Consider the following 24,909-nt stretch of genomic DNA (forward strand, 5'->3'; position numbering starts at 1 on the left):
AAAATTCACATATGGAGTTAAAATTCACATATGGAATGTTAAAATTCACATATGGAATCCCTTCTCCGAAGGGAGAAGGGTGGAACAAGCATGGGTGGGGTGGAAACTTGTATGCACAGATGGACAGCTGTCCTGCAGCACACCCTCCTTCTGTCTCCCCAACCCACGCTTCTTGACTTTGATGGGTCGAATTAAAAATCCGTTTATGGGAACGTGCCGATTTCCCCTGCTTCCTTCAGAATTCCTCTCAAACAACACGTGGCTATTGGAGCATCCTGTTCTGATTTTTTCAATTGAAAGAATAAGCTGATGGGAGATGAGCTTTAGTGCTGTTTGATTCAACCGCTGGCTCGGAAGGTTTTACTAACGGTGACAAGTCAGTTTCCCCACTTTGTCAACCAGAGTCTCCAATCTCGCTTGGGGCGGAGACGGTTCCACACAGGTCCCTTGACCGCAGATCACTCAGCACTCTTTCCAAAACGCCGACGGGAGCTTGGCCAATCTCACCACGAGATGTCGGTCAGTCCCTCTGTCCAAAGGTTCACTCCCTGCTTTGGGGATCTGCAGGTATCAACGCAACCGATAGGAGAGGCGGGGCGGAAGGTACCAACCGGTGAGCGGCATACAAGTTGCCTTAGGAGCAGGTCAGTTTGGAAAAAGATTGTCAGCCAATTTTTGTGGCGGCAGCAGCCGCAGCATCCATGGAAGGCAAAAAACAAACGTGCCATGCACAGATGGCCAAAAATTCTCTGTCGTCCCCCCACATCTGTGACTGGTTCCGTTTACCACGAAGGGATGGGGCAAAATTGGGGCCTCAGGCTCAGCCTCTCCGCCGCCAATGTGGGGACAGTCAATCGCTCTTACTGTCCTCGCTGTCTGAGTAGGCTCCCAGGAGGCTAAGTGAAGAAGAGACTGGCATTCTTGACCCCGAAGGCAGTGAAGCAACCTCTGAACTCCGACTCCCAACACCTAGAAACCAAAGTGAATGGTACAGTCATGAACTGGAAAGGAAACCCTCTCCAAAAAATAAGACTGAGACCTAGTGTAAAAGAGAACACCCCTTCTCTTGCAAGACTTTTCTGCTCACTGGTCTAGACACAGCAAATGAGGGGAGCAGTTGGACAATATAACTTATACACAGGTACGTGTGTGTGTGTGTGTGTGTGTGTGTGAGAGAGAGAGAGAGAGAGAGAGAGGGAGGGAGGGAGGGAGGGAGGGAGGGAGGGGTTTCCTATGATCCATCATGGCTGCTCTTACGTTCTGGCTGGGTTTTTTTTTATATAAATTTTTATTAAGTTTTAACAAAACATACAATATATATTAAAAAAATATTACAAACAAAGAAATTGAAAATTAAAAAGAAAAAGAAAAAATTAAAATACAACATCTGGCTGGTTCAGAGAGAGTGAAGACGTTCTGGCTGGTTCAGAGTGTCGTCGTCCCCGCCCCAGATTCAAGGCAACCAAGAGATTTAAAAAACAACAAAACAACTTCCATTAAAAAAAAATCTCTGAGCTGATTTTTGGAGGAGGGTTCAGGACGTGCTCAACTCCTAGACTGCAGTCATTGGAAATATGCATTCAATAGCCAACTTGGCATTGCGACCTGCATTGGGGTCTGCCTGCTAAGAACTGAGCTGCTCCTCTCTCCCGAAGATCAAGGAAACGGCCTTTCCTTCCTCACCTGTGTTCCCCGGCCCATTCTGAGCCCCAGCACCGTCGGGGGTGCTGTGATTCGGCTTCCTCTTTGCCGCCACCAGTCCCGAGAGCGCGGTCTTGCCAGACAGCTTGCCGACGCTCCTCTCCCAGCATTCCACCTTCTGCTTCTTGGCCTGGGGCTCTGCGTCCTGGGGGGGAGGGAGGGACAGAGAAAGATTTCAGACCCCCAGCTCCAGGTTTCTGCAAGGTTTGATATCATGAATTGGCAGCTAAAGATCTGAACAAGGAAGGACATTTTTACAGTAGTGGGAAACAGGGCAGAGAGCAGAGAAGAGTTGGTTTTTGTATGCTGACTTTCTCTACCACTTTAGGGAGACTCAAACCAGCTTACAATCACCTTTCCTTCCCCACAACAGACACCCTGGGAGGTAGGTGGGGGGCTGAGAGAGCTCTAAGAGAATTGTGACTAGCCCAAGGTCACCCAGCTGGCTTCACGTGTAGGAGCAAGGAAACCAACCCGGTTCACCAGATTAGCCTCCGCCACTCATGTGGAGGAGTGGGGAATCAAACCCGGTTCTCCAAATCAGAGTCCGCCACTCTAAATCACCGCACTTAACCACTACACCATGTTGGCTTTGCAAGCAGAAGGGACCAGGTTCAATCCCTGGCATCTCCATTGAAAGCAAACAGGACAGGAGGGGGACTTTCCACCTAAGGCTTTCGAGAGCTCCCGCCAGACAGGTCAGACACCGTTCGAGTCTCAGCTTAACACACAACAACCAAATATCTATACCTATACTTTCACAGCATTGCACAGTGGTCATAGCCTAAGATTATGATCTGGAAGACCTGGGTTCAAACCCCCACTCTGCCATCAAGTTCACAGGGTGTCCTTCCAGGATTCTCCCCTGACTCTATTGTGTGATAGTTGGGGAGGGGCCGTGGCTTTGTGGCAGAGCCTCTGCTTGCCATGCAGAAGGTCCCAGGTTCAATCCCCGGCAGCATCTCCAGTTCAAGGGACAAGGCAGGTAGGTGATGTGAAAGACCTCAGCCTGAGACCCTGGAGAGTGGCTTCCAGTCTGAGTAGACAATACTGACTTTGATGGACCAAGTGTCTGAAGCAGTAGAAGGCAGCCTCGTGTGACTTCATCTGGAGTCCTGAGTCCAGTTCTGGATGCTACACTTTAAACAGGACGCAGAGATATTGGAGACTAAGCACTACGACGAAAGGCTGAGGGAGTTGGGAATGCTCAGTCTGGAGAAGAGGAGGTTAAGGGGGGACAGGATTGCTCTCTAAGTATTTGAAGGGCTGTCGCTTAGAGGAGGGCAGGGAGCTGTTCCTGTTGGCAGCAGAGGATAGGACTCGCAATAATGGGTTTAAATTACAGACGGAAAGGTACCAGCTGGATATTAGGGGAAAAGTTTTTACAGTAAGAGTTGTTCGACAGTGGAATCCGCTGCCTAGGGAGGTGGTGAGCTCCCCCTCACTGGCGGTCTTTAAGCAGAGGCCAGACAAATACTTGCCAGGGATGCTCTAGGCTGATCCTGCATTGAGCAGGGGGTTGGACTAGATGGTCTGTACAGCCCCCTTCCAGCTCTATGATTCTATGAATGGATCCAGAGGAAAGCACCCGAGATGGTCAGGGGTCAGTAAAACAAATCCCAATAGGAAAAGTTGAAGGAACCAAGGATTCTTCGCCTGGAGAAGACTGAGGGGGGGAAATGACCTCACTCCTCAAATACTGGAAGGGCTGGGACCATAAAGAGGCGAAAAGCGCGTTCTTTGCTGCTCCAGAGGGCAAGTAGGTATAATGGGCTGACATTACTAGAAGGGAGATCTCAGCTGAATGTTAGGAGCTTACTAATGGGGAGTGCAATAATTGAACCAATTTCCATGGGAGGGGACTCTCCCTTTCTGGTGGGCTCCAAGCAGAGGTTGAAGATGCTCAATCTTTGGGTTTTCCACACTGAGCAGGAGGCTGAACTAGGCGATCTCCGAGGCCCTTCCGACTCCACTGCTGGTTCTCCTCTAGTTTTTGATCCCAGGTTTGGGTACAGCTTGTGTCCGAGGCCAGGCCTGAACAGAACTCTTGGAAGCCCCGCCCCCCTGGTGGCTGGACAGCCCCTGCCCCTGGCAAAGCAGAAATCCTTTCACTGCCACCATCACAAGATAGCAAGGGAAGTCCGGGGGCCCTCGTGGCCTACCTCCTGCAGGATGTCTGTTGGCTTGGCTGTTGGTAACGACTTCACAGGGGCCCGAGTGGATTCTTCATCGGAATCAGAGTCTTCCAGCAGTCGCCTGGCCTGGGCCTGTTCCAGCATAGCTCTGCCAACAGGAAAGGGGACAAGACAGGACATGTGAGCAGGGCAGGAGCTGCCACTGAGCTGGCCCGCTCCCCTCTGGGGCAGCCTTTGCCAAACCGATCTTCCACCTTTGCCTTTTTCTTTTTGTCCCCACCTTCTTTTCCTTCCATCTCTTAGGAAAGGAGCCTTAAGGCAGGGCACGATTATTTTGGTCTGTGGGCACCAGCACCAGGCATTTCTTTAGTCTCACTCTGGGAGACTGCTTTTGTTCTAAAAAGCAGCAGAATATATGAATATGTGGCTGTGTGTGTGTGTGTGGGGGGGGTTAAACTGAAAATGTTTTTAACTATTATTGTAAGCCGCCTAGAACTACAAGGAAAGCTGGGATATAAATGTTTTGATAAATATGTGGATAAATATGTGGATAATAAATAGGTAGATGGATGGATAGATATTAGATAAGTCAGATATTAGATAGATGAAGAGCCAGCGTGGTGTAGTGGTTAAGAGTGGCAGACTCTAATCTGGAGAACCGGGTTTTATTCGCTGGTGGACACTAGCCTGCTATGAGAACTTGGGCCAGTCACAGCTCTCTCCAAACTCTCTCATGTGGAGGAGTGAGGAATTGAACCCGGTTCACCAGATTAGTCTGCCGCTCCAAACCTCCGCTCTTAACCACTACACCACAGGTGAGAAGTGACATGGGGGTGGGGCACAAGGCTTGGCCGAAAGAAGTTCCTTCTTACTTCATCTCCCTCTCGTCCTCCTCCACCGCCAGCCGCTTCTGCTCCTCCTCGTAATCCTTGTACTGCTGCAGCATGGATTCGAAGTCCACCTGGGCCTGGCGCTGGTTCAGCTCCTTCAGCTCCTGCAGGTTCTCCAGAACCTCCATCTCCAGCTTGGAGTCCTTGGTTCTGTTCTCCAAAACCTGGTGAGTAAACAGAGACATCAGTTAAGTGCTGGGCTAGGTAAATCAAGAAGCAACGCAGGGCATCTCGGGGCGCAAGAGGGTTGGCTTCCGTCACCTGCACAACTCGCTCTGCCTGGCATCAAAATGGCTTTAGGGATATAATTTATTTACTTACTTTATTTAACTCATACCCAGCATTAAATTTTATGGCACACACGGGCCGGTCCGACAAAGTGACATTTATGTCATATCCGGCCCTTGTAACAAATGAATTTGACACCCCAGGTCTATTCCAAAGCTGACTTCAGGAAGACTGGTTTTATAATGAAGAAGGTTCACAACTGTAGAATTATTTTACTGTGGCTGATGATCAAGCAACATGACATCATGGGCTAATATTGATACAAGTGATTTTGTGAATAATATACAATAAATTTAATACAATGTAAGCTGTACATTAGTATAAGTATTCTTACTGGTAAAGGTAAAGGTTGTCCCGTGCAAGCACCGGGTCATTCCTGACCCATGGGGTGACGTCACATCCCGTTTACTAGGCAAACTTTGTTTATGGGGGGGTTTGCCAGTGCCTTCCCCAGCCATCTTCCCTTTACCCCCAGCAAGCTGGGTCCTCATTTGACCGACCTCGGAAGGATGGAAGGCTGAGTCAACCTTGAGCCGGCTACCTGAAACCAACTTTCGTTGGGATCAAACTCAGGTCATGAGCAGAGCTTGGACTGAAGGACTGCAGCTTACCACTCTGCGCCACGGGGCTCCTTACTGACAGGGTGCGTAATCTCACATTTATCATTTATATTTCACAATGTCAGCTTACTCAGTCTAAGGACTGCAATTTTCTTATACATTCAAGCACTTTCAAAATGGCATAGAATTGTATTATTCGGACCACTGAAGAATGCTTCACAGCCAAAAGCGTACAGTCTGAGCTGTGATATTGTTGGGGTATATGGTCACACTGTTGTAATTTTGTGTTTTTATGCTTATTTGTCATGTTCAGCCCTGATACATAGAGGCTAGAACAGGGCTACGTACAAGTTGTTTTCGTTTATGTTAATTTTTTGTTTGTATTAAATTTATTATATATTATTCACAAAATCACTTGTATCAATATTAGCCCATGATTTCATGTTGGTTCTTTACCTTTTGGGTTCCTTATTCTAGTTTTACAGGGTTAAGGGTCCCCCCACTTTTTGTCGTTGCAATGATCAGACAAAGCAAATAATCACTAATAGGTTTGCAATAATTTATTTATATCCCAACTTTCTCCCCAACGGGGACCCAAAGCGACTTACATCATTCTCTTCTCCTCCGTTTAATTTTCACAACAACCCTGTGAGGTCAGTTAAGTGGAGAGTGTGTGGCTGGCCCAAGGTCACCCAGCAAGTTTCCACCATGGCAGAGTGGGGATTCAAACCTGGGTCTCCCAGATCCCAACCCAACCCTTTAACCACTACACCATGCTGACTCTACTAGTGATATGGAGAGAGTCTCACTTCTGGAACAAAAAACTCTGAAAACATGACCGAACAGATTGAAAGGCCCTGTGGAATACCTTCATTGGGTTGTTGAGCTCTTCGTCTTCCCTCTCCTTCTGCAACCGCTTCTCCTCCTCCTCCAGTAGCTTTTCCGCTTGGAAGTTCCGTGTGGCCCCGTGCTCCATGGCGTAGTCAGTGTTCTCGGGGTCTGTCTGAGCAAGACACAGGAGGGAACCATTTCAGCGTTACACTGGCAGGGTTAGGAGTCACTTCTGCTCCAGCTAATCTGTAGTCTCAAGGCCACTTGGCCACAAAGTTATGGCAAGCCTCCCTGGTTGTCTGGTGGGGGAGGATGTACAACAGCACATGCACAGCCCCCCTCTATGGAATGTCATTTGCATTGAAACAGGTATTGTCCCCCTTCCTTCCTTCCAACTCTCAGCACAAATTCCAACTGCTTCCACTCCCCAAAAAAATCTTCTCCGGGTGCCAGAGGACTGGGAGGAGAGGAATTGGTGGCAAACACCAACTGGGCGGGAAACGCAACCAATATTTGTGGACCCCTGTATACTGCCATGGAATGGAGGTCAAGGAATCAAAATAATGCACTTGTACAGCTAACAATAAAAGCACAGACTCAAACTGGAATGCAATTAGGTCTATTCAAAAGAACAACCTCAAAGATAAGAATAAATACGTGCTCAAGGAGCAAAAGACAAAAACCAATCAATATTCACAGTTACAATATCCCAAAGGTAAATGTAAGTATACAATTTCTCTAAAAGGTAAATAGAGGTATAATAAGCAAAAAGTCCAAACATCCAACTGGTAAGTATGCAAAGGCAACGGAGTAGTTATAAACCGCAATGGGCTTCCGGTAAAGTCCCCATTTCATATTCTTTTTTCAAGCTTCAAATGTATCCGTGTGCCAATAACCCTTATGGGAAAAGAAGCTTATAAGCTTGCAATTAAATATGGACAGCTTTGGTAAAGCGTCTCAATGGAGGTCAGCATACAAGTTGTTTCCTGATAGGCTGAGAGATAACAGAGAATCGTGGCGTTGGAAGGGACCACCAAAATCATCTAGTCCAACCCCCTGCACAATGCAAGAAATTCCAAACTACCTCCCCCACCCCCGCACACCCCCAGTGACCTCCCACTCCATGCCCAGAAGATGGTCAAGGTGATCTGCCTAAGGTCACAGAATCAGCATTGCTGACAGATGGCCATCTAGCCTCTGCTTAAAAGTCTTCAGGGAAGGAGAGCTTGCCACCTCCCGAGGAAGCCTGTTCCACTGAAGAACTGCTCTGTCAGAAAGTTCTTCCTAATGTCTACACGGAAACTCTTTTGATTAATGTTGTGGCTGAGTGGAAATATGGCTTCCAATACCGCACCCACTTCACCATATCGGCATACAGCGCAGCCTTTTATTACATGGCTGTTCCAGCAACGAGTGGACCAAGTGCACCGCAAAGAAGCCCCAGCCAAACAAGACGTGCCCAGTTGAGCACAGGAGTGCGCAAGCGGAAGAATCCTTACCTTGAAGGTGATTTCTGCAAGGCAGCGTGTGCATTTGATGTAAAACCGGAAGATGGGGAGCCCCAGGTAGACTTCATTCTGGACCGTCTCCTTCCGGGCATTAAACTTCTTGCCTTTGTAGATGTATTCGCCACACGTCTTACACCTAAGCACAGCAACAGCAACCATCAGGCCTGATATTTGCAGAGCGCTTTCCAAGGGCTTCACAAACCCACACCCTATCCTAATCCTTATAAAAGCCCAGATCAAGATAATTCATGCCATCGTATTCCCTATTACTATGTATGGGTGTGAAAGCTGGACAATGACGAAAGCTGACAGGAAGAAAGTAGATTCCTCTGAAATGTGGTGTTGGAGGAGAGTATTATGGAAGCGGTGGGGAACGTCAGGCCCGGGGGCCATTTAAGGCCCGCAAAGTCATTTGGTCTGGCCCTTCATGGGTCCTGGCAGATCTCCAGCTCAGAAGGATCTAAGACTGGTGATCCACCCCCTCCTGCAAACAGGAATAGCCTCTACTCAAGGCAGATGTGAGTTTGTTTTGCCGAGAAAAGGAACCTTTCCCCCCTCCCCTTGCAGAAGAGTCATTAGCTATGGAGCTGCTAGGACTGCCCAAGAAACTCTGTTAACCCTTTCCCACCCGGGCCATGGAGAAACGTATTCCCTCTGTACTACAAGAGGGGTGGGGGCAGAAGTGGCGACAATGGAGGGGTTAAATGAGGCAGAGCCAGAATGAGGGGGTGGGGGGCGAGTTCTTAGCCAGTGTGTCCTCATTTCATCTTTGCAGGCGGAGGTAGCAGGAGCCGGCTGTAGAATCCGGCCCTGACCATGCAGAGCAGGAGTAACTCCGGCATGCGGCTGGACAGCTACGCCCGGCTGTGCAACAGATCATCCTGTGCCACCAGGTGGGCGAGTGCACCACTGGTTGGATGCCTGCTTGCCCGCGCACGGTGTGTGTGTGTGTGTGTCATCTGGGGCAGCTGCCTGCTTGGGGCTTGGTCGGCCAATTTTTAAGTTGATAATTTTGTATGGCCTGCAAATGATGTTATAAATATCCAAATGGCCCTTGGCGGAAAAAACGTTCCCCACCCCTGTGTTACGGATACCGTGGACGGCCAAAAAAACAAATCAGTGGGTTATAGATCGAATCAAGCCTGAACTGACCCTAGAAGCTAAAGTGACTAAACTGAGGCTATCGTATTTTGGTCACATCATGAGAAGTCGAGAGTCACTGGAAAAGACAGTCATGCTAGGAAAAGCTGAGGGCAGCAGGAAAAGAGGAAGACCCAACAAGAGATGGATTGACTCAATCAAGGAAGCCACAGCCCTCAGTTTGCAAGATCTGAGCAAGGCTCTTAAAGATAGGATGTTTTGGAGGTCACTGATTCATAGGGTCGCCACGAGGCAGAAGCGACTTGATGGCACAACACAACACTCAAGGCAGGTCAGCGTTATCATATCCACACTGCAGATGGAAAAAGGAGGCTGAGAGATTGGAGCCATCTAGCCAGTTTGCTGCAGAGCCGAGATTCAAACCAGGGCTACCCTTATTTATTTCCTCACCTTGCCCTCCCCTCCTTGCAGCTCAGGCTTCAATACGGAGCTGAACCCACCTCCCTTGTATCCCAACAACCCTGTGAGGTAGGGAGGGGTTTAAAAGAGAACGACTGGCCTGAGGTTACCCAGCAAGATTCACGGCAATAACGGGGTCTGGACTGGGGTCACCCTGATCCTAGTATGACTCTCTACCCATTACACCAGACTGTGCAGCTCAGTCTCTTAGCCACTGTGCAGCTCAGTCTCTTAGCCACTGTGCTACAGCCGCAATCAAAGCAGGGATTTAAGCATGAAGGATCTCTCAGCCATGGCTGCCAAAGTGGCAAAATTCTAGGGGCCTTTCTGACCCCTGAAGCTGAAAAGGTCATGCAATCTCTTTCCCACAAAGCTCAAGTTGAGTCTGGGTGGTGTGAGGGGTGGGCCCGGAGGGAATCTGTTGAAGGCCAATGGGCCCCCCCCTAGTTTACTGCTCCGACACTGGCTCCTCCATCAGAGGTGGTGGTCCTTGCAGCCATGAGCAATAAATGATACCAGTGTATCTTTGTGGCCTTTGCAATTTCAGTCACATTCAAATGAAATCGACGTGAGCTCTGAAGCTCTGGTTGACACCTTAAAAACTAAGAACATCTATTTCAAAATGAGCTTTAATCATAGAATCATAGAGTTGGAAGGGACCACCAGGGTCATCTAGTCCAACCCCCTTTTAGTGAGTCACGGCTCACGCCTTCAGATAGGAAGATGGAAATCAAACTCGAATTCTATGTACACAGATGAATGGGCAAGGGATGAGACAGAGAGGTGGGTGTGAATTCTGTCCTGAAATTTTCAAGTGCAAGTTCTCTGTGTAAATGACTAGAACAGGAGAAGCTGTTACACACAGATAAGCAAGGTGATGAAATTGGCAGAAGAGCATCCTGCCTTATTCCATGATCTCGACGCGGTGTTAAAACAAGTTTCTTTTAAAAGAAAAAAAATTGTTCCCTAGAAGCCTGCATCAAAAGCAGATTTTTTTTTCTTTTGTGGTGGTACTCACCAGTACTAAGTACTGGCACCTTTGGGGAGGGGGAATTGGTGGAAATCAATGCAACCTGATATATGAATATTGTCACTTAAAAAAAACAAAAAACAAAAAAAACCAAGGCACTGAGAAAAGGGATGGTGAAATGAAAGACCAACCAGCCAGTGAAAGAGCCAGCGTGGCATAGTGGTTAAGCACGCCGGACTCAAATCTGGAGAGCCGGGTTTGATTCTCCGTTCCTCCACATGAAGCCAGCTGGGTAATCTGGGCTAGCCACAGTTCTCTCTGAATTCTCTCAGCCCCACCTACCTCACAAGGTGCTTGTTGTGGAGAGAGTAAGGGAGAGATTGTAAACCAGTTTGTGACTCCTTAAAAAAAAAAGTATAGAAAATTGGGGTATAAAATCCAACTCTTCTTCTTTACAAGATTTAGGAGATGAGATCTGTAAAGACCCAACTCGAGGATTTAAATTCCCAGAGAAAAGGTATCCAGGGAGTCTACAATCTCTCCCGCCTCTGCAAATTAACAAAATTATAACCCTTCAACCTTCCTAATGCTAACAAAATGCAGATAAGACCCTGATGCCTGCAATCAAAGATATTCCAACAGTCTCAAAAGGAAAACAGATCGTTCTCTCACCGCATATTAAAGGGAGCCATCAGCCGAACCACATACTGCCGGTCCTTTGGAAGTTTAAGCTTGGGGATCTTCGACGGATCGAAGTCCGGAGGGTAGTATTTCTAGGAGGCAAAGGGGGGAAAAAACATCAGGTGAGTGTGGGGGATTCAGAGGGTCATCTGCAGACAGGCTACAAAAGTCATGTGGTGACTACTTGCTGTGACTACTGGGTCATGACAGGACCCAGGAACCAAAAAAATTAAAAAGAAAACCCCACAGAAAGACACACACTCCTTCCAACTTCAAGCCCTCTCTTCCCCCATAAAAATCTTCCCATAAATGAAGGCAAGTCCTGCAGACATTAGCTCCTCAACAAGTTTAGACTGGCAAAGGAAGGCAGCAGATTTCTTGCAGGGTAGGAGAGTGAACTTACACAAGAATAGCTGTTCTCACCAGTGCATGACAAGTTGCTGATGTTTCCTTTTCTACCCAAGTATCAAGATATGTAGAGGTCTACCTGACAACCCCAGCATTAGCTCCCCTGAGTTATGCCTATTTCACAATTCCATATAACTCCTCTCCCAACAGTCACCCCCCTACTAGCCTCACTGTAACCTTCCCTGCCCACCAAACGCACCCCCTTAACCAACGGCTGGTTCCTAAGATCTTATAGAATAGAATCATAGAGTTGGAAGGGACCACTAGGGTCATCTAGTCCAACCCCCTGCACAATGCAAGGAATTTCACAACTACCTCCCCCACACACCCCCAGTGACCCCTACTCCATGCCCAGGAGATGGCCAAGATGCCCTCCCTCTCAAGATATGCCCAAGGTCATACAATCAGTGTTGCTGATAGATGGGTCATCTAGCCTCTGCTTAAAAACCTCCAGGGAAGGAGCGCTTACCACCTCCCGAGGAAGCCTGTTCCACTGAGGAACCACTCTGTTAGGAAGAATTTTCTAACGTCTAGATGGAAACTCTTTTGATTTAATCTTAACACGTTCCTAATTCTTTTCCACAACCCCCAACAACTTCTGGCTTACATAGCTGCACCTCAGCCAATGCACCTGGTGAAGAGGCGCTAGCCATCTCCACAATCAAAGAACTCCACAGGAGAATACACCCACCACTTCACACAAGCCCCTTAGACCTCAGTCCCCAACAAAAGCTTTCTGTTACTGAGAATCAACCCCTCAGCTCTTCTCTTGACCCCTATTCTTATCAGACCTTCCCAAATCTTACTCCAGTGTGAACTCCGTACCTCCTGGTCTTCAATTTATTTATTTTTGAATTTATACCCCGACCAATCCTGGGCTCAGAGCAGCTAACATCGTTACATACATCGGTCAAGATACATTAGTATACAAAAATAATTTACAATTAAAACCCTAAGTTATAATTCTAAAATCCAACTGGCACATAATTTATAGCACACAGGGCAGCAGCCAGCCCAGAGAGAAATGGTCAGGGTCTCCAATGGCACTCCTGTGAGACCTCGATGCATTCCCCTGCCCACAAGCCCAATATCTCCCTGCAGAGCCTGCTGCCTGCCCCACGATGGCCCCGCATTAACCAGTTAAACCCCAACAGCTTCCTCATGATTAAGAGCCAGCCCCAAAGATCCTCTCTCTCTGCCCCTGCACTCGCTTCTCAGGCCTCCCCAAACACCAGAACCAAAATGGCTTCACAGCAACCCTTTAAATTTCTCTCTTCAGCAGTCTTCATTATGGTTATCTAAGGCTGCCAACTCCAGGTTGGAAAATTTCTGGAAATTTGGGGGTGGATCCTGGGGAGGGGGACTGGATAAGTGAGGGAGCTCAGCAGGGACGTGGCACCGGAGAGTCTCCCTCCCCCTCCAAAGCAGCCATTTTCTCCAGGGAAGCTTTGCTCTGTAACCTGGAGATCAGTTGTGATTCCGGGAGATCTTCACGCCCCACCTGGAGGTTGGCAACTCTATCTTTTTTAATTAAGTGTATTAAAAAATACAATAGGGATGATATGCAACAATATATATGTAACGAAGACAAAATGCAGTAAGAACTGGATTTCAAAATTAGAGAATGCATTGGAAAAAAGGAACCAGGATTACAAAACTAAAGGGCCAGACAATGGAATGGTACAATCTATAGAATGGGCAGGAAAATGAAAATCACCTGTAACTGCAAAATTATAGAAGTGTGACATTGTTTCCCCCCCTTTCCCAATTCTTGATTGATTTAGCTTAATCGACACACATGCTCACATATGGATTCTAACAGTGGCAACCCTACCAATGCCCCCACCCCATGGACTCCCCCCCACTGCTAGCCCGCATTCCTTCCCCCCACACTGCCTGCCCGCATTTCTTTCCCCCCCACACCCCATTCCTTCCTCCCCACATATCCCATTCCTTCCCCCACACACCGTCAGTCCCCCATTCCTTCCCCTCCACACCCCCAGTCCTTCCCCCCCACCGTCAGCCCCTTTTCTTCCTCCCCACCACCAGCCCCCCATTCCTTCCCCCCACACCGCCTGCCCCCATTCCTTTCCCCCACCCCCCATTCCTTCCTCCCCACATATCCCATTCCTTCCCCCCCACACACCGTCAGCCCCCCATTCCTTCCTCCCCACATATCCCATTCCTTCCCCCACACACACCGTCAGCCCCCCATTCCTTCCCCCCACTGCCTGCCCCCATTCCTTTTCCCCCACAACCCCATTCCTTCCCCCACACACCGTCAGCCCCCCAGTTCTTCTCCTCCACACCCCCAGTCCTTCCCCCCACCGTCAGCCCCTTTTCTTCCTCCCCATAGTCAGCCCCCATTCCTTTCCCACCCCCCATTCCTTCCTCCCCACATATCCCATTCCTTCCCCCCACACACACCGTCAGCCCCCCGTTCCTTTCCCCCCACACCTTCCTCCCCACACCTTCCTCCCCACATATCCCATTCCTTCCCCCCCACCGTCAGCCCCTTTTCTCTCTCCCCACCGCTAGCCCCCATTCCTTCCCCCCCACAGCCAGCCCCCCACTCCTGCCCCCTTTACTAACGTTTAACACTTTTCTCTCCGACATCTTGTCCCTTCACAGCGCTTCAGACTCCCCTTCGTGGAACCCTCCGCACTTCCGAGATGCCTACGTGGCCCCGCCTCTCAAGCCGCTATTGGCTGCCACGTTGTAAATCTGCGCCTCTATTGGCTTTGGCCGCTGTCTGTCAAACGTCACCCCGCCCCCCCATAGCCTTCCCGAGCGCGATGCCGGTCCGCGCGTGCGTCCCCCGCTAAAAGGGGTCCGATAGCGCAGCACGACCCTCAGGAAGGAAGGTTCCGCCTGAGAAGATCGCCGGGCCTGAAAAATTATGCGGGCGTCTAAGTGGGCCCTGGGCTTGTCAGCCTGAGACCTTTTGAAAAGGGCAGTTTTGGGAGGAGAAGAAACTTACAAAATACAGCCACTCCTAATAATTCCTGCTCGGTTTTGCAGGCAAAAATCTTGTTCAGGGCTGAGCATTTAAAATAGCTTCTGAACATATTTAACTTTATTGGTTCTTGTAGGTTATCCGGGCTGTGTGACCGTGGTCTTGGTATTTTCTTTCCTGACGTTTCACCAGCATACATGGACAATATGGATTATCCATATTAATATGGATACAATGTTAATATGGATGCAATGGTTCCATATTAACATACCACACCCTCATTAGCACATTATCTGGATACTTACAGGACAATGGTTAGCACAGTACCTTTGTTACTTTTTGCAGGACAATGATTCAGCTCAAACCCAACCCCTTTCTGACTATATATTACTCTTCCTACACACTTGACACTGAGAGACGCTGTCCTTCAGTGTTACTCCTCTGAAGATGCCTGCCACAGCTGCTGGCGAAACGTCAGGAAAGAAAATACCAAGACCGCGGTCACACAGCCCGGATAACCTACAAGAACCATTAGAATCTAGACTCTCTATAATCCTAATGAGCTTTTGATCAGAGTGAATGTTGTCGAAGGCTTTCACGGTCAGAGTTCATTGGTTCTTGTGGGTTATCCGGGCTGTGTAACCGTGGTCTTGGCTGTGGCAGGCATCTTCAGAGGAGTAACACTGAAGGACAGTGTCTCTCAGTGTCAAGTGTGTAGGAAGAGTAATATATAGTCAGAAAGGGGTTGGGTTTGAGCTTGCAGGACAATGATTCAGCTCAAACCCAACCCCTTTCTGACTATATATTACTCTTCCTACACACTTGACACGGAGAGACACTGTCCTTCAGTGTTGCTCCTCTGAAGATGCCTGTCACAGCTGCTGGCGAAACGTCAGGAAAGAAAATACCAAGACCACGGTCACACAGCCTGGATAACCTACAAGAACCAATGAACTCTGACCGTGAAAGCCTTCGACAATATATTTAAGTTTCTTCTCCCAAGACTATTTGTTTTTTAAAAAATCTAAGACGGGCTCGCTCCCCCGACGTGTTCATGCTTCCTCAGCAGATGCATATTTGAGACACACATTTGCCAGGGCGTTTGTAAGAAAGTTAGTGTTTCTCTGTAGGGTTGCCAACTGCCAGGTAGTAGCTGGAGCTCTCCTGCTAATTCAACTGATCTCCAGCCAATAGAGATCAGATCACCTGGAGAAAATGGCCGCGTTGGCAATTGGACTCTATGCCATTGAAGTCCCTGCCCTCTCCAAACCCTGCCCTCCTCAGGCTCCGCCCACCTGATGCGAAGAGGGACCTGGTAACCCTATTTCTCTGCAAATGGAGCACATACAGGCAGTAAAAAGCCCATAAACAGTTCTGCAAGCATTGAGCTCAGGTTTGCCAAAACAGAAATGAAAAACCAGGGCATTTGATTCAAAGCTGCTGAAACAATTTTATTGCCTTTTTCCAAAAGTCATGATTTGTATTGTGCAGCGTGAGCGGAACACGATGAGAGAGACTGAGTCAGGGTACAACATTACAGGAACCCGTAATGGCGAACTGAGAACAAAGACCCCTCGCCCTACTTTTATGCCCTCAGATAGCCAACTCTTTCCCCCCACCCCATGCTCTAATTGGTGGGTTCAAACTGCAATCCAATAGGACTATCAGTGCTGGGTTTCTGCTGTTCCCACTTAACTCTCTAGGTTTATTGCATACATTACAATTTGGTAGTAGATGGTGCTGTGTTTATTAGTCCCACATGTGGCAGTTGCCCCCAAACACTGTTTGTCCGTTTTTAAAAATTTAGCTCTGGGACCAGAGGGTCTAGAAACTTGTTAAGACAGAGAGAAGAAAGAAGAGTTTTCTTTGTGAAAACTGAACTTAGATTTTCTCAGGTCATACTCTGCGAGGATCCCACGCAGACAAAATCACAGAACAACCTTGGCCATGGCTCTTCAGCGGGAACAGACAGACATGGAAGCCCTGAGATCTGAGGTGCCCTCAACTCCCATCACTCTGGCATCCAAGCTGTTCCAGATGCTGGGGAACTCCAGGCACTGTATTTGCCGTTATCGAGGCAGTCTTTAGCGGCCACTTGGACGTGGTACGTGGCTCCTGGACGGATCCCAGTCAAGACGAAAGAGGTTTGCTCAGTAGGCCTGGTCTGAAAGAGGAAACAGTGCCACAGATGTTATCCATTAGCCCTGGCGTCGAATTCATGAAGCTGCCTTCTTCTGAGTCAGACCACTCATCTCTCAACGTCGGCATGGCCCACTCTGACCAGGTATCAGGTAGAGGCCTTTCACATCACCTGCTACTGTGGCTGCCAACTTCCAGGTGGTGGCTGGAAATCTCCCGCTATTACAACTGATCTCCAGGCGACAGAGATCCATTCACCTGGCGAAAAAGGCCGCTTTAGAAGGTGGACTCTATGGGATTAAACCCCACTGAAGTCCCTTCCTTTCCCCAAACCCTGCTCTCTTCAGGCGCCACCCCCAAAATTTCCAGCTATTCCTCAACCCAGAGTTGGCAACCCTACCTGGAGGATGGCAATCCTACTTGCCAGGGTTTGAAGAAGGAGAAGGTTGGGTGGCTTTTCATTAATGGTTAATGTAAGTATGTAAGAAGAGCATGAGAGAGGTTCTGTTTATGGAGTATGGCTAGCTGATCCCTCTCACCGTTTTGCTGCTGTTGGTCCCATCCCGGATCGAGTAACGGATCACATACTTGAGGGGGAAGTACTCTGGAAACAACCAGGAACTGGGAGGCTTCCAGGCCAAACGCAGCTTCCGACTTGCCCTCGGGATTGCAGAAACCTTCAAGTCTTCTGGAGGATCTGGCTGGACTGTTAAAAAGCCATGATGGAAATGGGCATCAAACACAAGGCAGCCATAACATATAAGAAGCCCTCTGGGGGTGGGATGGGATTCTACCCGGTCGCTGCATTGGGGGGCTGAATTAGGGTTGCCAGTCTCCAGGTACCAGCTGGAGATCTCCTGCTATTACAACTGATCTCTAGCCAACAGAGATCAGTTCCCCTGGAGAAAATGGCTGCTTTGGCAATTGGACTCTATGGCATTGAAATCCCTCCCCTCCGCAAACCCCCCTCCTCAGGCTCTGCCCCAAAAACCTCCGGCTGGTGGTGAAGAGGGACCTGGCAACCCTAACAATGGGCAGCATCTTGAGAGCAGGCAGCTCTCAAAATAAAGCATTTCAGTCACCTTTTCAGTGGTGAGAGCAGCCCCTCTTCTAACCTAGGGGGAAAGGCAGGTCTTGGCTATTGCAAGAGGGGAAGACAGAGGTAACGATCCTGTGCAGACTTACTGATCTGGTTCATGAGGAAGAGGAAAAGGCTGCTCCTGGTTCCCAGAGGGTTCACCGCTGTCACGTTCAACACGTAGGGGACGATGGAGAACAGCTGCACGTCAGCAATGGAGCAGCTGTCGGCTCCTGTGCTTGGCTGCACGCACTCATGCACCTCTCCGTCCATGCCATGCCTGATGTGCAAAGAGAGACCAGATCTTAACATCTGTTTGGGAGCAGATTCCTGATCCGTACATGAAGCAATATTAGCTGAGGAGGCTGCCTGCCGCATCACTGAATGAGTTTCTGAACTGGCCTGGTCTCCTTCAAACTAGCTTCTGCTGGGGGCAGGTAATTCCACCCCGTCTTTGCATTGAGTCTCATGGGATCATTCCTGACGCAGATATGAAGCAGAATTACCTGAGGGGGCTGCCTGCTGTGTCACTGCACGAGCCATCGTTCTGGCTCATCGACTTCACATCAGCCTTTGCTGGAGGCAGGTAATTATCTACAGCTATGCTTGGCTCCTCCTCTGCTTTGCATGCAGAAGTTCTTTGTCTCTGTTTGAGGCCCTGCCATCACCAAGGGCAGTAGTCTCTGGGTGGATCGGTCCACGGCAGCAGCCCTCTTTTGGAACCAGACAATTAACTTGCCAATTTTTTTTCTTTCGGGAGCCCTTCAGAAGATTGAAACCTGGCTTATATCTGATGGACGTGGAGGAGCTGCGTAAGGTGTTGCGGCATCAAAAGAAAATTGTGGATGAGGTTCTCCAAATGCTGTGAACGTAGGCAGATCATGAGAGGGAGGGCAGGAAGGGGTGGCATCAGTGTTTGGCTCTCATGGCCCATTCTTGCATGCCCAGGGTAGTGCTGATCACCACTTCGAAGAAGAAGAGCTGGTTTTTATATGCTGACTTTCTCTACCAAGGGAGACTCAAACTGGCTTACAATCACCTTCCCCTCCCCACAACAGACACCCTGTGAGGTCGGTGGGGCTGAAAGAGCTCTAAGAGAGCTGTTACTAGCCCAAGGTCACTCAGGTGGCTTCATGTGTAGGAATGGGGAAACCAATCCAATTCACCAGATTAGCCTCGGCCGCTCTCGTGGAGGAGTGGGGAATCAAACCCGGTTCTCCAGATCAGAATCCACTGCTCCAAACCACCGCTCTTAACCACTACACCACGCTGGCTCTCTTTGGGGTTGGGAGCCGATTTTCCTCCAGGCCAGGTTGGCCAGGGATACTGGAGAGGGTTTTTTTGGCCATCTTTTGGGCATGAAGTAGGGGTCATTGGTGTGTGTGTGTGTGGGGGGGGAGACAGTTGTGAATTTCCTGCATTGTGCAGGGGGTTGGACTAGATGACCCTGGTGGTCCCTTCCAACTCTATGATTCTAAGGGCTTTGAAAAAGAAAGGTGCTGGGACTCCAGGAGGAACCCTGCAGGCTGCCTTAGCAAGAAGCAGGGAGAAGACAAACACACAGTTTCACAGTTGCACAGAGGGGAGGGAAAGGCACTCTGTACATGTTCAGGAACACTTGTATTCTTTAAAGAAGGGATGTGGCCATACTGAGGCAAGACTCGTGACAGATAGAAATCTCTCTCTTGAACGTGATGCCAGGGTGTGGAGAATGAGATGGTTTAACAATGTCTTCGGTGAGAGATACAGGTTAGGAGGTGGGCGACTGAATCTCTGTGTATGTTGATTGATGGATTCCTGGTTCACACGTGAAGGAGAATGGGGGGGGGCAGTGTTGTGAAACAGTGTAAGCCTCAGGGAAGACCCAGGGTCAAATCCCCACTCAGCCATGGAGCTTGCTGGGGGACCTTGGGCCAGTCAGCCTTACCTACCTCACAGGGTTGTTGTGAAGGTAAAATGGGGGAGGGAGAGTCATGTCTGCAGAAGAAGCAGACGAAGAAGAAGCAGAAGAAGACGAGTTGGTTTTTATATGCCGACTTCCTCTATCACTTAAGGAAGAATCAAACCGGCTTACAATCACCTTCCCTTCCCCTCCCCACAACAGACACCCTGTGAGGTAGATGGGGCTGAGAGAGCTCTAATAGAGCTGTGACTAGCCCAAGGTCACCCAGCTGGCTTCATGTGTAAGGGTGGGGAAACAAATCCAGTTCACCAGATTGGCGTTCGCGGCTCATGTGGAGGAGTGGGGAATCAAACCCAGTTCTCCGGATCAGAGTCCACCGCTCCAAACCACCTCTGTTAACCACTATACCATGCTGGCTACCTTGAAGGAAGGGCAGGATTGAAATGTACTTGACAGACAAATAAATGGGTGCAGTGAAACAGAGGAGGGGCAAGGCTAGGAGACCAACAGCAATGAGGGATTGGTCCTTTTGGTACCTGTATGTGGAAAGGAACGAAGTGTTCAGGTGCGTCTCTGTTTCCTGTTTCCAGGTGCAATTGATAGGACTGCCGTAGCTGGTGGAAAAGCACCGGATGGAAGGTGTCTCTGGGGGGTCTGCCAAAAAAAGAACGAAAAAGGGGAGGTCACATGGACTGGGCCATTTTAGTCTCTGTTTTGACTCTGCTGACTGCTTGGTTACAGAAGACTGATTTCTGCAGACCTCCACCCACTCCCCAGCCCTTTACTTCTAGGATTTCTAGGATTTGATCTGAAATTGCCAGGTTTGGATTGATCCTCCTTCCTGGGGAAAGAGTGAAGAGCCGGAGACTAAGAGGAAAGTTACTTTCGGGTTTATTGTGCCTTCATGTCCCCCTGCCCCACTCCAGAGCAGTTAGGAACAATTGCATGTGTACATTTTCTGCCCCCGTGCAAAGCCACTAGACTCCGGCCCATCTAGACTGGCTGCTGCCCTGAACTTCGAGTCCCCTCCCTTCAGCTATCAAGCTCTGCCGACTGCCCATAAGACCCTCTACCGATCCCCACCCTGCTATGACGCTTACTGGGTCGGTGTGTGCCTCTCTGTCTGTCAGCCTCAGCTACATTACAGGGTTGTTGTGATAGGAAAATGGAGAGGGAAGAACCATAGGGTTGCTTGCCAGTCCTGCCCTAGCAGTCCATGGGAGCTTTGGGAGGGTGAAGTGTGGAGAGGAGGACTGTTGCTGACATGGCCGGTTCCCTCCACTGCTCTAGGAACTCCCAAGTCTCTATGATAAAGACCATAGAAAGGGGGGGAATTCCTAGAGTGTCAGGGACGCAGCAGCCAGAAGTGACATTGCCACATCCATTACATCACCTTCTGGCTGCGAAAGTGGGCGAGAGAAGAGGAGAGACGGCGGGGGCAGGAGGTCGCTCATTGCAACATGTAACCTGGAAAGCCCAGAGAGCCATACAAACCCCCGTGAGGTCCTTGGAGAAAGGGCCGGATTAATAAAGTACCAGCCAGAGATGCAAGAGACAGAGACATGATCTGAAACGTATGCTTAGCGGGCACCAATGTTTTAAGAACATAAGGAAAGCTCTGCTGGATCAGACCCAGGCCCATCAAGTCCAGCAGTCTGTTCACACAGTGGCCAACCAGGTGCCTTCAGGAAGCCCACAAGCAAGACGACTGCAGCAGCATTGCCCTGCCTGTGTTCCACCGCACCCAAAATAATAGGCATGCTCCTCTGATACTAGAGAGAATAGGGATGCAGCATGACTAGTATCCATTCTAACTAACAGCCATGGATAGCCCTCTCCTCCATGAACATGTCCATTCCCCTCCAAATTGGCAGCCATCACCACATCCTGGGGCAGAGAGTTCCACCATTTAACTATGTGTTGTGTGAAGAAAGACTTCCTTTTGTCTGTTTTGAATCTCTCACCCTCCCACTTCAGCAGATCACCCCTTCTCCCTGTCCACTCTCTCCAAACCATGCATAATTTTATAGACCTCTATCATGTCTCCCCTTAACCGGCTTATTTCAAAGCTAAACAGCCGTAAGTGTTTTAACCACTCCTCATAGGGCAGTTGCTCTAGTCCCCTAATCATTTTGGGTTTTTTGCTCACAGCCCAGCTTCAGATATACTCTGTGCAGCAGCCGTCCGGTCGTGGGATCGTGGCAGCTGTATTCCGCCTCCTGAGCCAGGCTGACGTTCCACAAGGCCAGGCTGCCGTCTTCTCGCACCGATGCTTTCCAAATGGGCCCTGCTGTGTGGTTCACTCGCCATTCCACCGCAGAGACACCTTCGGGCACGGGGCACCGCAAAAGCACTTTGGCAAGCCCTAGCTGGGCATACTGCTGGGCTACGAGACCTGCTGTCCCCACCCACCCCCAAAAGAACAAAACCCAGTAGGCAAAAAGGTTAATATGTGACCTATGGCTCTGTACTGTGTCAAAAATTAGCTATCTGCCATATTGGTAACTGCCCTGACCTGGATGGGCCAAGCTAGCCTGATCTCATCAGATCATAGAATCATAGAGTTGGAAGGGACCACCAGGGTCATCTAGTCCAACCCCCTGCACAATGCAAGAAATTCCAAACTACCTCCCCCCCACACCCCCAGTGAGCCCTACTCCATGCCCAGATGATGGCCAAGGTGCCCTCCCTCTCATCATCTGCCTAAGGTCACAGAATCAGCATTGCTGACAGATGGCCATCTAGCCTCTGCTTAAAAACCTCCAGGGAAGGAGAGCTCGCCACCTCCCGAGGAAGCCTGTTCCACTGGGGAACAACTCTCACTGTTACGAAATGCTTCCTAATGTCTAGATGGAAACTCTTTTGATTTAATTTCAACCCGTTGGTTCTGGTTCGACCTTCTTGAGCAACAGAAAACAACTCGGCACCCTCCTCTATATGACAGCCCTTCAAGTACTGGAAGATGGTTCTTATATCCCCTCTCAGTCTTCTCCTCTTCAGACTAAACACACCCAGCTCCTTCAACCTTTCCTCATAGGACTTGGTCTCCAGACCCTTCGCCATCTTCGTTGCCCTCCTCTGGATTTTGGAAGCTCCTGCTTCCCCACAGCATTGTAGTGCATTCATGCATGCACGGATGCGCGTGTGTGCGCGCACACACCCACACACACTGGGTTTCCCATTTCCTGCACAAGGGATATATCATTATACCAAAAATACGTATCAGGTTCTCTGAATTATCAGCTACATTTTCCAAGTAAGTCTGTAGCCATTTTCCTTGCAGAGATATATGCGGGGGTGGGGGTGGGGGCACACATCTCTCCACAACAAAATGGGATAGAGATTTACTCTTTTTAAAAAACAAAATCTGGGAACTCAGAGAAGCTGATGCATATTTTAGTATAACAATCTATCGATATAACAGTTTTAAATCACTAGTGAAAAAATCTGTCGCCCCTCTGCTGCATTAGCAGGCACAACAGAAGAACTATTTCCTGCATTGTGCAGGGGGTTGGACTAGATGACCCTGGTGGTCCCTTCCAACTCCATGATTCTATAACTACATAAGCCTAGCCCTATGTGGAAATCATGCATGTATTTCAATGCACAATCCAATCAACTATAATGCATTCTGAACAAACTCTCGGAAACGGACTGGTTTCGAGGGGTTTGTTCAGCATGCACTACAGTAAATTGGATAGCACCATAGTGCACTGAATATACCTATGCGTGGAGATAACTGTTTGCACACTGGTGCTGCCCCAAGAGCAGCAGCAATTCTGGCGATGCCCGAATCGGTGGCGTTCTTGGGGTCACACCAGCCTTCCCACGGCCTTGATAGCAAGGGCTAAGGCGTGCTCGGGAGAATGGGACTCAAGTTGCCACAGGAAGCAAGATGCTAGACCTCATGGCGGTTTAGTGAATTTGGGCATGCGTTTGGAATAGTGAAACAAAAAACAATTAGCCACCAAAATGCCAGCCTTCCCCACCCAGAAACGAAGTGGATCTCCTTTTTCCATCCTCCTACCTTCCTCTTTGTCGAGCCAAGAGGGGTCATTGTATGAAGCAGAACAAGCTGGCAGGAGAAGAGGAAGCATCAGGATCCAGTGCATATCCAACGCCAGGGGGAGAGATTTACGTAGATCAGAATTCCAGCTGAAAGAATCTTTAAACACGTGCAAAAATTCTCAGCTGTGTTTTCAAATAGAATTCAGCCATGACCAGGAAACATACAGGGAAAGGCAGAAAACTGCTACTTCTGAGGTTGTCACTTGAGAACTGTGCCTTGTTTTCTTTAACATCTAAACTTGGTGTGTTTTCTCATATATTTTTTTTTGTTCTCTTCTGCTCTCTCTGCCCCCAAAAATAAATCTTTGTCTGCTTTGCCCTGGGTATTTCAGAAGTTCTGATCATCACTTACATAAGCATCTATCAGTTTGGTTTCTTCGTCCTTTTGTTGAAAAGATTAATGGTGTTGCGGCAAAACGGGGGTTCATGGAGGAGAGAGACCCGAGATCTTTAGTCGAGAAAACAGTTTTATTGCAGTTGCGGCTCAGCCACCTTAACAAGCATAAAGGCTGAGCCCCAATTGTACTGGGGAATGAACTTTAATCCATGCTAAGACATGACACACCAATATTTTGTGCTTATCTGGTAGTTTCACATAGTCAGGAGCACAGGAGCACAGTGGTTCCATCCAGTCCCCTTTATCATTCACCATGACTTTTCCCCCACTGACTCAACACACAGTCTTGTACAGCAGCAGACTTTCCCCCTGCTGTCTCAATGGCAAAGAAAAAGAATTGGTTTTTAATACCCTGCTGTTCTCTATCTTTAAGGAGTCTCAAAGAGGTTATCTGGGCTGTATAACCGTGGTCTTGGTATTTTCTTTCCTGACGTTTCGCCAGCAGCTGTGGCAGGCATCTTCAGAGTAGTAACACTGACGGACAGTGTCTCTCAGTGTCAAGGGTGTAGGAAGAGTAATATATAGTCAGAAAGGGGTTGGGTTTGAGCTGAGTATTGTCCTGCAAAAGTAATGTGCAATACTCAGCTCAAACCCAACCCCTTTCTGACTATATATTACTCTTCCTACACCCTTGACACTGAGAGACACTGTCCGTCAGTGTTACTACTCTGAAGATGCCTGCCACAGCTGCTGGCGAAACGTCAGGAAAGAAAATACCAAGACCACGGTTACACAGCCCGGATAACCTACAAGAACCAATGAACTCTGACTGTGAAAGCCTTCGACAATAGTCTCAAAGAGGTTTACAATCACCTTCCCATCCTGTCCCCACAACA

General features: G+C 48.9%; 2 protein-coding genes across 2 annotated transcripts; both read right to left on the bottom strand.

Annotated features, from left to right (window-relative positions):
* Positions 1-850: 850 nt before the first annotated feature.
* On the bottom strand, positions 851-14,181 carry YJU2 (YJU2 splicing factor homolog). Its single transcript, XM_056867502.1, has 8 exons — positions 14,125-14,181; positions 11,116-11,216; positions 7,905-8,049; positions 6,443-6,577; positions 4,709-4,890; positions 3,864-3,984; positions 1,684-1,846; positions 851-969 (listed from the first exon to the last, which is right to left on the bottom strand). The coding sequence occupies exons 1-8, from the start codon at positions 14,146-14,148 to the stop codon at positions 851-853; spliced, it is 990 nt and encodes a 329-aa protein (XP_056723480.1). The 5' UTR covers positions 14,149-14,181.
* A 2,318-nt stretch (positions 14,182-16,499) lies between these two features.
* Positions 16,500-23,720, bottom strand: EBI3 (Epstein-Barr virus induced 3). Its single transcript, XM_056845550.1, has 6 exons — positions 23,636-23,720; positions 21,758-22,003; positions 20,145-20,262; positions 17,813-17,985; positions 17,167-17,333; positions 16,500-16,652 (listed from the first exon to the last, which is right to left on the bottom strand). The coding sequence occupies exons 1-6, from the start codon at positions 23,718-23,720 to the stop codon at positions 16,500-16,502; spliced, it is 942 nt and encodes a 313-aa protein (XP_056701528.1).
* Positions 23,721-24,909: the final 1,189 nt, after the last annotated feature.

Source organism: Euleptes europaea, chromosome 2 (genome assembly GCF_029931775.1).
Source record: "Euleptes europaea isolate rEulEur1 chromosome 2, rEulEur1.hap1, whole genome shotgun sequence".
Taxonomy (NCBI): Eukaryota; Metazoa; Chordata; class Lepidosauria; order Squamata; family Sphaerodactylidae; genus Euleptes; species Euleptes europaea.

Coding starts and splice junctions, on each gene's coding strand:
- YJU2 (XM_056867502.1), bottom strand. CDS start 14,148: ATGTCGGAGAGAAAAGTGTTAAAC. Junction 11,217..14,124: donor CGGAGAGAAAAGTGTTAAAC/GTTAGTAAAGGG, acceptor TTTGCCTCCTAG/AAATACTACCCTCCGGACTT. Junction 6,578..7,904: donor TTGCAGAAATCACCTTCAAG/GTAAGGATTCTT, acceptor TGTCTTGCTCAG/ACAGACCCCGAGAACACTGA.
- EBI3 (XM_056845550.1), bottom strand. CDS start 23,720: ATGCACTGGATCCTGATGCTTCCTCTTCTCCTGCCAGCTTGTTCTGCT. Junction 22,004..23,635: donor TTGGCTCGACAAAGAGGAAG/GTAGGAGGATGG, acceptor TGGGGACAGCAG/GTCTCGTAGCCCAGCAGTAT. Junction 17,986..20,144: donor TCGTTCCTTTCCACATACAG/GTACCAAAAGGA, acceptor TTTGCACATCAG/GCATGGCATGGACGGAGAGG.